General features: G+C 40.3%; 1 protein-coding gene across 2 annotated transcripts in view; it reads left to right on the top strand.

The window, feature by feature from the left end:
* Window positions 1–3,322, top strand: part of LOC143886542 (putative 26S proteasome non-ATPase regulatory subunit 3) — a 42,306-nt gene extending 38,984 nt beyond the window's left edge. For both annotated transcript variants that reach the window (XM_077390556.1, XM_077390557.1), the window contains 6 exons: window positions 1,332–1,469; window positions 1,559–1,695; window positions 1,837–1,891; window positions 1,996–2,106; window positions 2,312–2,551; window positions 2,643–3,322. In XM_077390556.1, the coding sequence (XP_077246671.1) occupies window positions 1,332–1,469; window positions 1,559–1,695; window positions 1,837–1,891; window positions 1,996–2,106; window positions 2,312–2,551; window positions 2,643–3,158 (1,197 nt within the window). In that variant the 3' untranslated portion in view covers window positions 3,159–3,322. The remainder of the gene's footprint in view (window positions 1–1,331; window positions 1,470–1,558; window positions 1,696–1,836; window positions 1,892–1,995; window positions 2,107–2,311; window positions 2,552–2,642) is intronic.
* Window positions 3,323–12,229: the final 8,907 nt, after the last annotated feature.

Below are 12,229 nucleotides of genomic sequence, written 5' to 3'. Positions count from 1 at the left end.
GCACTCCTTTATAAATGCTTCCTCCACTATCACGACGAAGAAGTCAGATAAAACATCTTGTATGGGATCCTCACCACACCACTTATGATATGGGAACTTTATCCTTTCGCCTGAATAGACTCTAAACCTTATCCTTTCATTGAATTTATGCTTTTGATTCATTGTATCTCTCCAAATTGTCACCCTACCATGCCTGAATTTATCATCTGAGATCCACCGACCTTGGGAGGGTCCATACTTGCCTTCAATGACTACCTAAGGTTGGTGTCTCTCCTCTCTATACCTCCATAGCCACTTCCCTAGGACTGCATAGTTCATAGCTTTTAGTCTTCTAATTCCTACACCCCCAGCTTTGTTCGCACACTCTCTCTCTCTCACACACACAAAAAATCCTTGAATTCACTCAATTAGCCTAATAATGCTCAGAAGGCATTTGGAGACTGATAATTGATAAATCAGAATATTCACGAGCACCGCCTTTATAAGAGTGATTCTTCCTCCCAAAGATACCAGGTTTCGCTTCAAGTGTGGAATCTCTTCTCTACGCTCTCAACATTAGGCGTCACTCTCTTTTTCTAGGTCTACCCACCACCAATTATAGACTGAAATATGATGCTGAGAATTGATCCATGCTGAGAATCGTCCTCTATCAACCATTCTGCTTAGGGTTTCTGCAACAAGCTATCCCTATCTCTATACTCGAGAGGCCTTAAAGAAACCTTTGGGTGAGCCATTTACCAGAATGAAGAATCAAGCTGATTAGACACATCTATGAATCCATCTGCGCCATCTCTGACCAAAGCCCATTTGTTGTAACAGGTAATCTAGGCAATCCCATTCTACCATGTTGTAAGCTTTTTCCATGTCTAACATGCATACTATCCCTTTGTGCTCATTCTTGGTATAATGATCCACTACCTCAAAGTGATAAAGGTAGCCCCAGTTCCTTTACCCAGCTCCAAAACTTCGTAGATCTCCTTAAAAAATCTCAAGATGTTCTCCTTGACAAACTCATTTTAAAAAAGATACTCCTTAAGAAAACTCATTTCAAAAAAAAAAAAAAAAAAAAAACAAACAAAGATAGCCTCCTTGACAAACACTCAACAGCTAAAAGAGTGGATAAAGTGATGGCTGTTTTTACTTTTTATGACCAAAAAAGTCCAGATTCTTAAATCTATGCATAATCTTAAATTAGTCACTTGTGATTTTCTTTATGGCAGCTGTATCTAAGATCTTATAGATTCTTAGATCTATACACAATCTTAAATTATTAGTCACTTTGTGATTTTCTTCATGGCTCCTATTTCTAAGATCTTATATTTTGGTTGTAGGAAGATGAGCATGATATGGAAATTGATACTGCAACATCTGCTACGCAAGGGCCTGCTAAGCATTCTTTGCCAGAGCTTGAAATTTACTGCTACTTGCTTGTGTTAATATTTCTGATTGATCGAAAGAGATATGATGATGTGAGTAAACTTTTTTTAATTTCATCAGTGGCTTCCTTATCCTCCATCCCGAAACTTAATTTGTGGAATGTTTGGTTTGGTTCTTTCAGGCTAAAGCTTGCTCCTCAGCAAGCATTGCTCGCTTAAAGAGTTTGAATAGAAGAACCATTGATGTGTTAGCATCTAGGCTGTATTTCTATTACTCGTACAGCTATGAGCTCACTGGTAATCTTGCTGAAATTCGAGGGTAAGTAATAAACTACACACAACTAGAAAATGTTATCCACAGGCTACGGAAAGAAAAAAGAGAGATCTCTCCTATTGCTAAATAAGATAGAATGATATTGGTTGTTTCTATTGCTAATTGAGTTTGATGTCCTTTTTACAGGAATCTCCTTTCCTTGCATAGGATGGCCACCTTGCGCCACGACGAGCTGGGACAGGTGTTTTTTTTACCCTTTTTTTTAATAATAACTTCCCCCCTGGTTTGAACCATTATTTTATCGTTGAGAACCACATATTACTTAAACCTGTTGTTGTCGTGCAGGAAACACTTCTCAACTTGCTACTTCGCAATTACGTTCATTACAACTTGTATGATCAAGCAGAGAAGCTGAGGTCGAAGGCACCGCGGTTTGAAGCGCACTCAAACCAGCAGGCAAGTCATTTTTTTCTCACTTTTCTGTTTTTACCAACATCGTTCCATTCTTGGTTATAGTGTTTTTAGATTGGGTGGCATTATTGTCCGTTTCCTTGGTTGCCAGTAGAAAATGCAGTAGTTGCATATTATTCAATGTTGTGACTAGAACAGTGGGCAACAAGTGGTTTCCTAGAGTGCTAACTATCTGATTGTTTTTCCACAGTTTTGTCGGTATCTGTTCTACCTTGGAAAGATTAGGACAATCCAGTTGGAGTATACCGATGCGAAAGAAAGTCTTCTTCAAGCTGCTCGCAAAGCCCCAATTGCAGCCCAGGGCTTCCGAATCCAATGCAACAAGTGGGCTGTGATAGTACGCTTACTTCTTGGAGAGATCCCAGAGAGGACTGTTTTCATGCAGAAAGGCATGAAGAAGGCCCTGAGGCCCTACTTTGAGCTTACGAACGTGAGTCTTTCTTAAACCTGAAAATACTTGGCACCACCATATTAGTATGCATTTAGTTCTTTCATTTCCAGAGGCTGCTTATGTATCACAGGCTGTACGGATTGGGGATTTGGAGCTGTTCCGATCTGTGGCAGATAAGTTCACGACTACATTCAGTTCGGATCGGACCCACAATCTCATCGTGAGGCTCCGCCACAATGTCATAAGGACGGGGCTCCGCAACATCAACATTTCTTACTCTCGCATATCTTTGGCCGATGTTGCCACAAAGTTGAGGTTGGACTCGCCGAATCCAGTTGCAGATGCTGAGAGCATTGTATCAAAGGCAATCCGAGATGGGGCAATCGATGCTACCCTGGATCACGCAAATGGTTGGATGGTATCAAAGGAGACCGGGGATGTGTACTCGACAAATGAGCCTCAAATTGCGTTTAACTCAAGGATTGCTTTCTGCCTCAACATGCACAATGAGGCAGTTAGAGCTCTGAGGTTCCCCCCGAATTCCCACAAAAAGGAGAAGGAAAGTGCTGATAAAAGGCGAGAAAGACAACAGCAGGAACAGGAGCTTGCAAAGCATATAGCAGAGGAGGACGATGACGAGTTTTGAAGGCAGGATTTGGTTGTTTGCTTTGTTTGCAAAGAGCCATTGGTTTGGCACTTGTTCAACTTCTTTTAAACTCTTGGTGGGGATGTTGGCTGCTTGATTATTTTGATGACAAATTGATGGAATTACTGTAATATTTTATTTTAAGCTTATCCTTGTTTCTGGTATTTTTTCTTAAGTTGTTTTAACTGTCTATGTTTTGAACATGTGTTAGATGGCTTAGTCTTTATTTTGACTCCTGGTTTTGGTCATGAGGAAGTGTATAATAAGTTGAAATGAGCCAACTTACCTTACCTTAGATTGGTTGATGCAGTGAGATGAGGCCTGGGAGGAGCCCAGATTTATCAGAATACATTCAAATGATCAAAGAGCCTAATTTTGATGTGATGTTGCGCTCTGGCCTGTCTCTCACCCATAATAGCTTGCCTAGTCTGTTCTAGGCCCAGCCCAACATTGGTACCACACTTGGGCCCCTTTTGTTTTGGATTTTGAAAACCCATTGTGACTCCAATACTGATTATTGAACAGCCACACAGGCTCAATTTTTAGCAGATTTTGTCTCATCATTTAATTTATCTGTTGTGGCTGTTCTCTCCTGCAAAAGTAGCAAAGACTATTTTTACCTTCCCGAATTCCCCAAGAGATGACCAAATGTAAACAGCAATAGTTGGTAGAGAAACAAGGAAAAGAGCTCTTGATCTTGTTCGAGAATTGCTTACTTGGCTGACTCGAATGGGCATACCCTGAGCCAGAAGGCTAACGAGAAACATATTGAATACATTGCTTTCAGGCCTTACAAAAAGAAGTTTTCCCTAGCTGTACCAAGACAAACACCATGTCTTACAATCTTGCCTCCCTTTATCCATTGTCTTTCTCCACCAACACCCCCAAAATAAAACAGGAATTCATCTGTAATTCAAAGCCAATCCAGCCCCACCGAAAAAACTAAGAGGCGCATTTCCCGAGCTCGTCCAGAAAACTTTGGAGGAGGGAAATTGGCAAACCCATGCCAACCGTTTCTGGGTTTTTTTTAAAAAACTAGGGATGATCGGACTCAATTTCTCCCTCCAGATAAGAGATGGCCACCTCCCTTGATACAACCCATAATCTCCTTCTCTGGTTCCTATCTTCTGGCAAATCTCCAGAGATATCATGAAAGGCGAAGGTGGACGCTAGCTCTTCATCATAATTCATTCTAGTCAACTTGTGAAGAATTGATTTCGGCACCATGATCTCCAAGAACAATTTCCTCTTGCGACCCCCTTGGACAAGAAGATGATTCATGTTGCAAGGGGACTTAATCAGTTATGGTATGGTATAAATTATGTCACCGCCATAAAGATCCTGTCCTGAATCCAGGTGTCCGAAAAACTTTTGCAATTACTACTAATTATTACTTTTAAGCAAGCTATCCCATCCTAGGAAATCTGCATACCTTCCTAAGGTGGGTTTTCAAGGCAATTGCATCAGACAGGGATTTAACGTTTCCTTGCCCTCCCCGCCATTAACGCAACATAACTAAGGATTCATGAGATCAATACTACCCATTTTGGAGAAGGATTTTAGGATCTTGAATAATCTATTGTTTATCTTCCCTGATCCTGGATTTGAGGCTAAGGTGTTCTCCAGTATTTTCATCAGAATTGATGGATGAGGTCATGGCCACTGACTTTGAACCATCATAGACCGTCAGTGGCTCGAAAGTCAAAAAAAAATTTGGCTCTAAGGTGCAGGCCACCTAGCTTGGTAATCGTGCCCAACCAATCAATTTTTCGCCTAGGGGTAGATTTTCTAGTCTTAGGTATCACAGGGCACACCAATGGATTTTCGGGGCTATCCAAGAGGGCTTTCTCAGGTGCACCGCCCTGAAAAATTTGAAATTTTAAATTCCCTGTAGGGCTCAACGGCTCGCAAGGCAACAAACACCCATTCACCGGAGAATGTTCCTCCGGCAAACAAAAGTCCATTCCAGGGAAATCTGGAACAGGGGTTGCCGTCGAAAGCTCAACCCCAATGGTATAGATCTGATCGAAAATTTTGAGCTTAACACAGGAGCAAAAAAAATGCCAACGGGGAGCTACAATTTTGGCCTAAACAAAATTCATACAATTCTGATGGTTACCTTCCATCTTGGTTTCTACAACATTACCAAAGAGGCCCCCTAGCGCCTCCACCGTTGAAACAGCCCAGACGTGCAACATGATTCCGAAGAAATGAACCCAAAAAATCCCCTCTCTCTGAATGAATTCCTTTTTCTATGGTGAGAGGGAGAGCAAAAAATTGCCCAGAGCCTCAGATCCCTTAGCAAGGATCTGCAAAGCTTGAGACTCGGATTCAAACATAAAGAGAACATCATTTGGCGCCAATATTGAGGGACAATGTAAAGATGGAATATCCCAGGACACTTGTGCCCAATTCCAGAGCTCTTGCAAGGTTTCATTAGATTCTTCTTTTTCCCTAACAGGCAAGCTCTTAGGGAGCCCATGCGACTCTCCACTTCCTTACCCAAGATGGATAAAGATGGAAACCCTGAATTGTTATGACGGGAAATTTACTCGAATCAGGCCAAGGGTCATCATCACCACTTTTGAGAACTTCTTAGAGGAACAAGCACGAGGAACCCATTGAAGAGACTATTGGCCCGATGACACCAGCGGCATTTCTTCCGCCATCGGAGATTAAGATATTGACAAGGAGGGCAAAGCCAGTTTTGTTGTCTCTTACCAGAGTCATGCCAAAGATCCCCAATGGGTCTCCTCCTCCCAGAGGGTCTTCTCCCCCCTTTCCAGGGAAAACTTGGATAGGGGAATAGATTCGTTCTAGTGAACATGCATCTTCTGCATCTATTCCTCCATCCAAGGCTATGGTAGTGACATTGCAATCATTGCCATTGTTCTTGTTCTTTTCCATCTCTCTAACAGAGATTTCTAGATCTCTGAAGTTTCCTCAAATTGATGAAGTCTAATCCTGACACTAATTGGGTTCGTCTCTATGGATTATTTTCTTCCATTCTCTCCTATCCAAGGTCATGTTCTATGTTATGTTCCTATACTTAGTGTTTCTCAGATAAATCTTCCACAGTTTCATAAATACTTGGAATTCCACCTGTTCCGTGCAGTTCTTCATGTATTCTATAGTCCATTTATCATATTCCTCATATGAAACTCTAGGTAGCTCTTCATCTCTTCTTCGATACACTCACCCTCCAATCTTCCTGCTGCAAATCCAGGAACCCAGAGATTTCCAAAGGAGTTTTCTGGGCCTAATTGACAGAATAGAGACTACTGATAGACCGAATTGAAAGGTGAAGTAAAATATATTTTCAGTTTTTCACCAAACAAGGGTCAGAAGGAAACTACTCTTGCTGGAAAAAAAACATAGAGCCAACGATGGGTTCAGTTACTACCACCAATTACATCTTGATCAATAGTCCAAATGAGCAAGCTTTCACTTCAAATTTCCCTTTTACCTGCCAGAGGAAGAACCCTTAACATGGGGGGATGATATCAGGACTGCGGTATTTTAAAATGGTGGTGCAAATATTGTTCCCCTAAAAATAAGTGCTGTGTAAAACAACACAGTAGCACCACTCGAATGCGAGATGGATTTGCCGTTGGTTCCACAGTGCTTTCTACATTTTGTGGGGATTCAGGCTCACTTGTCTTCTTGCAAATGTGTCACAAAATAAGGGTCTCATCTTTATTTTCCAAACAAAATCCCATTTTGCTAGCCGCCCTCTTTTCCTATTTATATAAACGGATGGAAAATGGAAAAAGAAATTGAAAAGGAACACACGATTATTAAAACAACACGACAAAATTTTAAAAAGAAAAATACTAAAAAAAAAAAAAAAACTGTTTGCTAAGCCTGCCATGTGGGCATGATCACGTTTGTTGATCTCATTGGGGAGTGCAAGCTCGACATATTGCTATTGACCCCACTTTGATAGGGTGATTCTGGTCCCTTGATCCATCAAGCATCGTTTAGGATTTTACCCAGAAAAGATGAACCAATTATCGTTTAGGGTGATTCTAGTCCCTTGACCCACTTTAACCGTCTTGGCCAGGGTATAAAATTATTTTGTTGGACAAGGTGATTGTGGAAGGAGATTATTTGAATGCAATCAAGTGGTTGGAAGGAAAATGCCTTTCCTCCTTAGCGGCTCACCTAATGGATCGATGAAATTTCCAATGGTGTGGTGGGATCCTCAATTGTGTATCATCGTGTTAGGAGATCAGCTAAGTCGGAGGCCGATAGGTTTGCTCGAGATAGATGTTTGAGGGCAGAGTTGGAAATTTTCGACTTCCTTCCCCGTCAGACCACTTCTTTTGTTTTCTCTTGCTTTCATATTGTGTTTGATCATCTAGCCGGGGCAGTATCTCACCGGGCACTGGCCCCGTCTTTCTCTTTAATTGTTCTTTCTTGTGTATTAATTGGGATTTGCTAGGGTCCATCACAAAAGTCATTTCGTGAAACGTCCATTGCATAAGAGAGCAGCCACATAGGTTCACTTTTCAATCTATTTTGTCATTATTCATGAGGTGGCTGCACTCTTATGCAATAGACGTTCTGTGAAATGCCTTTTGGGACGGACCCTTGCAAATCCCTTATTAATGTCATTTTTTACCATTAAAAAGAAAAACAATCTTGACCACACGTACAAGTCAATGTGCATAGTTGACTCTTTCAACAATGATCCACATTTTACTCAACAATGGTCTACATTTTACTGCAAAAATCAATTAACCAAATGGGTAAAAAATCTTTTTCTTTGTTGGTAAGTTGGGATTGAATCTTCGACCTTGAGGTTGAAAAATAAAAATAGTCCTGTTGGAGAAAAATTCATGTAGTAGTTGAAAAGAAGATAAGAAGATACTTCAAGGCGCGTAAACGTTATCCTTAAGACGATATTCGCCCCCACCAGTAGTGTGCAAAGGGGATCACGAACTCGCCTCCAAGATACAATGAAGCCCGGTTCCAAACCGATTGCTTGACGACGTTCTGCACTGAACAGAATCAAACATGAATCATCTTTGAATTTTGCAAGTATTTGAGACCCAAGAGTTCTGTTTCTGCAGAAAACAGAATACTTGAAAGGATTTCTAAAAAACAGTAAAATAGTAACTTTGTAAGGGTTTAGAGAGACAGAATTGTGCTGGAAATAGTGATTTTGGGTATGCCAAAGTAGAAATCTGAATTCTCTATAGTATGAGTATTTTCTACTGTTTTTATAGAGCTTCTGGTGGCTTTTCCCGTTGGAAAACACCCTTTCTGGACATCCTTCCAGCGGGTTCGAATTCTGACCATTAGATCGTGTCTAATCGCGACTCTACGGATCAGATCAATCCTGGAGTGACCATTGGCTTGTGTAAAAACCCTTCCAACTCCAAACCGCTAGATTGCCCATCCATGGTGCAGATCGTACCCTTTGGGCCTTTGACCATTGAGTAGATGGGACACCATCCAACGGTCATCTTCCACTAGCCGTTACACTACGATCCGACGATTTGGATTGCACCGGCTCACACACTATCCATTGGAGCCCCTAGGCCTGCTGAGCCAACCGTTGGGCTCGAACTCAGGCCCAACCCGACTGAACCATTTGGTCTACCCACTTGACCGATCCAAGTCGATCTTGATCCAACGGTCTGGATCAAATCGAAAAAAATGAAAGGCTCCAATCGCTCCTTGCTACGATGTGCCTAAAAAAATGCCAATAAAGCACCACTATTCGCCCTATAGCCCATTGCCCATTGCCCACGCCCCGTGCGGGCGTGCGCGTGTGTGAACGGTGTGTTGCACCGTCCCGCGGTTCAACCCAAGGTTAAGACCCATTGTGCACCATAATAAAGTAGAGAAAAGAGTTTAGTTTTATAAGCAAAACTTTTTATTTCTTATGAGACGGTACGGGACTATCTTTTTCACATTACTTTTGCACTCTTCTATTTCTCTTGCAAAAAACAACTTTTTTCAAAGAAAAGTTTTTCCTTTTCCAAAACACACTTAGAAAACATTTTTCGAACACTATCTTTTGACCAAAAAATAAGATTTTGAAAATCAAAATCTAACAATCCACAGGTATCACTTGTCGGAGTAAAGACCATGTGATCTAGTGAGGAGGGTATTTCTTTTTTCGGAAAATATTAACGCAAGTTAGTTTGAGTCATTCTGTCAAATTAAAGTAATGGACCGTCAATGGAAGGGGTCTACCTTATACACATTGAAAAGTGAGGGGGTGTAGTTGATGAGCTTGAAACTATAGGAGCATCATTGAATGTGCAAGAAAGTTGAGGGGGTGTATATGTATTTTCCCTAAAATAACCAAAGTACCTTATCTCTGAAAACGATCAAAGTACTCATATCTTTCAAGGGATTTGCTAGCGTCCATTGCAAAAGGCATTTCGCGGATGCCAGATGGGTTGTTGCATGTGAAAGCAGCCACAGGCTCACTTTTCAGCAGATTTTGTCTTCATTCACGAGGTGGCTGCTCTCATATGCAACAACCCATCTGCAAAATGCCTTATGCGATGGACGCTAGCAAATCCCATCTTACAAAATTGATAAAACTACCAAAATACCCCTAAATTTCATAAAATAACCAAAATACCCTCATCTTTTCACCCACACCCCCTAGAGATTACACATAGCTTGATCATTTTTATGCAATAGTGGTACTTTGGTCATTTTTCATGATCAGGATATTCTGGTCGTTTTCTATGAGATAAGGGTACTTTGGTAATTTTATGAGATGGGCATTTTGGTCATTTTCTATGATATTGGGGTATCTTAGTTTTTCAAGATATAAGGCTATTTTGGTCATTTTCATGAGATAAGTGTATTTTGGTCATTTTCTCCACAACATCCATGATGATCTCTGAGGATCAAAGCTCTCTCTCTCTCTCTCTCTCTCTCTCTCTCTCTCCCTTTTAGGTCAGGGTTTCCTCTAGAGAAAATCTGCAGGAAACCAATATTTATATTAGGGATTAGGAAGCCATAATCCAGATTTTTAGTTTTTGACGAAAATATCCTTTGCTCAAAAAAATTCCAGATATGGGGTATTTCAAATACGGTATAAAAAGTTGAGTTTTTCTGGTCCTGTTTTGTTGCTGAATCACGTTTTGCTAACTATGGTTCCACCATGACTCTGCCATTCTATAAGTTGGATCAATAAAAGGCAACTTTTAGTGCTTTAGCAAGAGAAGCTAAATCGATTTTTTTGGTTCTTAATGATTAGATAAGCATTTGCAATTAAACCAAGACCACGTGGGTCTACTAGATTAATATACAATACTAAGGAAAATACTTTGAAAATGGAAGTCCAATCTGAAAATAAAGAAATTAAGAAAGTGAAAATGACTGCCGATTTGGCGATTTTCACATTGTTTTTGACATTGTGGGGGAACCAAGCTCTATACTTTGTTTTCTTCACGATGGAGAAGATGTTAGTATTTTAATACTAAAATTAAAACAAAAAGGAGTCTTTTGCTTTTTTGAATAGATTACCTTTACTTTTGAAATTCCCACCCAAAATTTGAAGTTTTCAAATTTATTCTTTCTTTTGTACTTTTCCCACTAACAGTTTGAAGCCTTTGGAGTTGTTCTCTTTTCACTTGAGAAGTTTAGTCCAAGATGGGAAAGTGAGAAAAATTCTCCCATCCATATAAGAGAGAGTGTTGAGACAAAGGCTTGGGCCTTTCAAGGGCATTCAATTTGTTTCCCTTGAAGCTTTTACAAAGAACACACAAGAACAAAACATAAATTAAAAAACACACACGTGCGCACGTCGAGTCGTGTCAGGGCGGCTGCGAGTGCATGTGGGTTGGTTTGGGTTTGGATTTTTCCCTAAACGAAATGATCCTTTTAATCACCAACAGTTATGTCCCTTTGTTTTCTCTTAAACAACGTGTTTTTCTCTTTGATAAAAACCCAAAAGCCGTGTCTTTTCCAAAGTGACCGTTAAAACCCTTCTTAAAATGTTAACAAACGGCTCTATTTTTTAAAATAATGTTTTAAGAGTTGTATCTCTAAGGGTTTTAAAGGGTGTGTACGTTTCTTAAAGGGTGTCTTTAACAGACATTTTTGCTTATAAAAACAGAAGCATATCAACGTTTTTAAAACATTACTTTTTTTCCTCCTCTTTCTCTGTTGTTAAAAGAACAGTGTATTACGTTTTCTTCTGTCCTTATCTACTTCTGTTTCTTGCTGGGCAATTGGAGTGTTGATCGTCTGGTTCAGATCTATCTGATTGTGCACTTCATATAGATATCGACGGTGCGTCGGGCTGTTGTATCCTGGGGGTGATTGCGTTCGAATCTGTGGCACCGGAGGCTTTTCCGCAGAGGCGTAAAATCACCTTAAAGAGAGTGACCTAGTCGGTGCCTCACCTCGCTGCATCAAAAAGGTTCTACTTATCAGTTTCTCTTTTCTGTTTTCACAGAAATACAAGTACGCCATATTGATATTTGAAGGAAAATTCTACAACAATTTTAAGGTGATTTACGTTTCTGTTTTCCTTTTTCTAAAATATGGCATCCCATGATGAGATTATGACGGATTCCTCAAATCCGAATAAGCCTTTTCGATTTAGTGGTGCTAATTTTAAGAGATGGAAGAAGAAAATATTTTTGTTTTTAACCACCAAGAAAGTAGCCCATGTTTTGGAAGGCCCAATGCCTTGGCGATCAGAACTTGAACCTGTTAGATCTACTTTGAAAAAGAACTGAAAAGTGTAGACACGCCATTTTGACCGGACCCTTTTTCGAAAATCGAATAAGATCCTGAGATCGAGCAAATCCCCAAAAGTGAGCAAAATCTCGAAATTCTCGAAGAACCGAGTCCCAGTGATGGATAGACCCAAAGAGTCCCCATTTGTAGTTAGTCTTGTGAAACTTTTTGAATCCTTGATCCCCATACTCATTTTCCCAAAATTCGCAAAAATTGAAAAAAAAAGAGACCCCAGAGTTTTGGTATTCACACTCCTTTAGTTAATTCCCCGAGCTCTAATGTTTCTCCGCGCACCATGTTTTGATAATTACACTAATTCACTTGGTCTTAGCTTTTAGAGAGTTGTTGAA

Source organism: Tasmannia lanceolata, unplaced genomic scaffold (genome assembly GCF_043159265.1).
Source record: "Tasmannia lanceolata isolate RefF3 unplaced genomic scaffold, GAP_Taslan_0.1 ptg000011l, whole genome shotgun sequence".
Lineage (NCBI taxonomy): Eukaryota > Viridiplantae > Streptophyta > Magnoliopsida > Canellales > Winteraceae > Tasmannia > Tasmannia lanceolata.
Note: the sequence above shows the minus strand (reverse complement) of the source record. Positions and strands in the feature narration are given on the sequence as shown.